At 42.0% G+C, this 3,623-nt stretch overlaps 1 protein-coding gene across 1 annotated transcript; it reads right to left on the reverse strand.

Annotated features, from left to right (window-relative positions):
• Nucleotides 1-1,215: 1,215 nt before the first annotated feature.
• LOC121372926 (thyrotropin-releasing hormone receptor-like) lies at nucleotides 1,216-2,277 on the reverse strand. Its single transcript, XM_041499361.1, has one exon. The coding sequence runs from the start codon at nucleotides 2,275-2,277 to the stop codon at nucleotides 1,216-1,218; it is 1,062 nt and encodes a 353-aa protein (XP_041355295.1).
• Between the last annotated feature and the right edge of the window lie 1,346 nt (nucleotides 2,278-3,623).

The following is a 3,623-nucleotide window of genomic DNA, read 5'->3' on the forward strand; positions in this document are numbered from 1 at the left end:
GATATTTGCCAGTACACATAACCAATATACACACTTTGTTAATACGCCACCACCCCCTTCCCATTCCGATGCACCAAACTACCCCAAAACTTTTAGGTAAATCTGCCAAGAACATTTTTTTTCTCTCAGAAAAATGACATAATAATAATAATAATAATAATAATAATAATAATAGTAATAATAATCCTACCAAAAACAATAGGTTCCCAAACCTTGGCTTGGGAACCTGATAATAATCCCACCAAAAACAATAGGTTCCCCAACCTTGGCTTGGGAACCTAATAAAAATCCCACCAAAAACAATAGGTTTCCCAGTGGAAAACATAATAATAATAATAATAATAATAATAATAATAATAATAATAATCAATTCAATCTTTAGAAATAGTTTATTAACTCTTTCACCACGACAGGCCGGTATACCGGCTAGCGATATCCAGTGCCTCTCTGCACGACAGGCCGGTTTAGCGGCTTGTAACACCTGTTCATATTTGGCGCCGAGTAACGCGTCAATATTATAATTAGACAAAATCTCGCGCGACCATAGCTGCCATGTGACACATCATTTCAATAATATCAACACAAGCGAAATGCTAACAATTAGGGTTTTGTAGCAGAATTAGTCTTAGGACACGTTTGGCAGCCATTTTTGATAAATTTTGTCACGCTGCATGGTTCTCGAGATTTTTTTTTTTTTTTTTTTTTTTTTTTTTTTTTAGAAATGAAAACAAAAATGTCTGAATGAAAATCTCAATCACACCAAAAGCAAGTAGCAGATAGATTTAGTCATATACTTGAGTTTACGTGCAAAACTAGGTTTACATTTTTGTATTTATGTTGTTGTTTTTTGTGTTTTTTTGACGATTATCGATTATCGTAGTTCATAGTTCATCGTTTTTTATTCCGGAACACAAACAACATGCAGAGCTCTCGTCTGGAGTAGGCGCCGGTGATACTTTAGAGGAAGAAGTGTAAAATATGCCTTGCTGCTAATTGAACAAAATGTAGCGGGTTTCCTCTGATGACTACGTGTTAGAATTACCAACTGTTTGACATCCAATAGCCGATGATAAATTAATCAATGTGCTCTAGTGGTGCCGTTAAACTTATTTCTTCTTCTTCTTCTTCTTCTGGTGTCATTAAACAAAACAAACGTTTGTTTCAGGTCGTGGGGATTCGGAACGATTATTCATTATGAATAATATTTCATTCCGATTATCGTCTTTTGTTCCAGAACACAAACAGCGTGCACAGCTCGCGTCTAAAGTAGGCGCCGGTGATGCTGTAGAGGAAGAAGTTGACGCAGTAGTTCATGTAGAAGATGACGCGGGTCACGAGCAGGGCGTCATGCAGACCCGTGATGTTGTGTACGACATGCGAGGTGGAGACCGTCTCCGACAGCAGGAATAGCTTGATCCAGACGCAGAAGAAAGGAAGGTTGAGCATGACGAACACGAAGGAGACGACGAGAGGGATGATGGTGAACTCCAGACGGATGACGCTGTCCACGCTGACGGAGCTGCGCTGAGAACGGCGATGGACGCGATAGCGCTGGCAGAGCTTGCGGATGATCATCGTGTTCAGCACGGAGATGATGACGATGGGCACGAGGGTGATGAACACGGCGAAGATGTTGTCGAGCACGAACGACAGGAACCTGAAGTCCGGGTCGAACGTGCAGCGAGAGATCCTCGTCGGACCCACATGGTAGACCCCACTGATGATCGGCTTGTAGACCATCAGACACAGACCGATCACCGCGATGCTTCCTATCGCCTTTTGCGCCGACCGGCTCCCGCACAGGTCCTTCCGCCGCAACGGGTGGCACACTCCGATGTATCTCTCGACGGTGAACGTGACGACGAACCAGGCGGAGAGGAACCGGCTGATGTAAGACAGGTACAGGGACAGCTGACAGATGCCGCGAGTCTCCAGGAAGTGCGGCAGAAATCCCTCCGATATGGACGGCATCCCTCGTCGCAGCCACTCCAGTACGACGTAGAACAGCAGAGCGAAAATGTCCGACAGCGACAGGGCGGCGAGGTAGATACTGGCCGACAGCTTCCTCATGTTTCGAGTCATGAACACCCGCAGGGAGAGCAGGTTGCCCGTCAGACCTATGACGAGGATGAATGGGGTGAAGTATGCGTAGAACTCCTGACAGAGGCTCACACCAGTCGAGTTCGCCTTTGTCTCACAGTTGCTCGCGTTGTGTTCGGTGAAGTTGATCTCGAGCACCGCCATCATCATCCCATCCTCTTGACATAGTCCTTCCATCTAGCTGCGGTAGTCCTGAAAATATGTAATAATAAGAGATTGTTATACCACCATCATCATCCCATCATTTTGATACAGTCCTTCCGCCTAGTTGTGGTAGTCCTGAAACTATGTAACAATTAGAGATTGTTATACCACCATCATCATCCCATCATTTTGATAGTCCTTCCGCCTAGTTGTGGTAGTCCTGAAACTATGTAACAATTAGAGATTGTTATACCGCCATCGTCATCCCATCATTTTGATACATTCCTTCCGCCTAGTTGTGGTAGTCCTAAAACTATGTAACAATTAGAGATTGTTATATCACCATCGTCATCCCATCATTTTGATACAGTCCTTCCGCCTAGTTGTGGTAGTCCTGAAACTATGTAACAATTGGAGATTGTTATATCACCATCGTCATCCCATCATTTTGATACAGTCCTTCCGCCTAGTTGTGGTAGTCCTAAAACTATGTAACAATTAGAGATTAGTATAACATCATCATCCCATCATTTTGATACAGTCCTTCCACCTAGTTGTGGTAGTCCTAAAACTATGTAACAATTAGAGATTGTTATATCACCATCGTCATACCATCATTTTGATACAGTCCTTCCGCCTAGTTGTGGTAGTCCTAAAACTATGTAACAATTAGAGATTGTTATATCACCATCGTCATCCCATCCTCTTGACATAGTCCTTCCATCTAGACGTGTTAGTCCTGAAACATGTAACAATTAGAGATTAGTATAACATCATCATTCCATCATTTTGATACAGTCCTTCCGCCTAGTTGTGGTAGTCCTAAAACTATGTAACAATTAGAGATTGTTATACCACCATCGTCATCCCATCATTTTGATACAGTCCTTCCGCCTAGTTGTGGTAGTCCTAAAACTATGTAACAATTAGAGATTGTTATACCACCATCGTCATCCCATCATTTTGATGCAGTCCTTTCATCTAGATGTGATAGTCCTAAAACTATGTAATAATTAGAGATTGTTATACCACCATCATCATCCCATCATTTTGATACAGTCCTTCCGCCTAGTTGTGGTAGTCCTAAAACTATGTAACAATTAGAGATTGTTATACCACCATCGTCATCCCATCATTTTGATGCAGTCCTTTCATCTAGATGTGATAGTTCTAAAACTATGTAATAATTAGAGATTGTTATACAACCATCATCATCCCATCCTCTTGACAGAGTCCTTCCATCTAGACGTGTTAGTCCTGAAACTATGTAATAGTTAGAGATTGTGATACAACCATCATCATCCCTTGTTTTAATTCATGCCTTCCATCTAGAAGTGGTCGTCCTGAAAATGTATAATAATTATAGATTATTATACCAC

The sequence above is a fragment of the Gigantopelta aegis genome, chromosome 5 (genome assembly GCF_016097555.1).
Source record: "Gigantopelta aegis isolate Gae_Host chromosome 5, Gae_host_genome, whole genome shotgun sequence".
Lineage (NCBI taxonomy): Eukaryota > Metazoa > Mollusca > Gastropoda > Neomphalida > Peltospiridae > Gigantopelta > Gigantopelta aegis.

Excerpts from the sequence above, each read along its gene's own strand:
- LOC121372926 (XM_041499361.1), bottom strand. The coding sequence starts at position 2,277 with ATGGAAGGACTATGTCAAGAGGATGGGATGATGATGGCGGTGCTCGAG.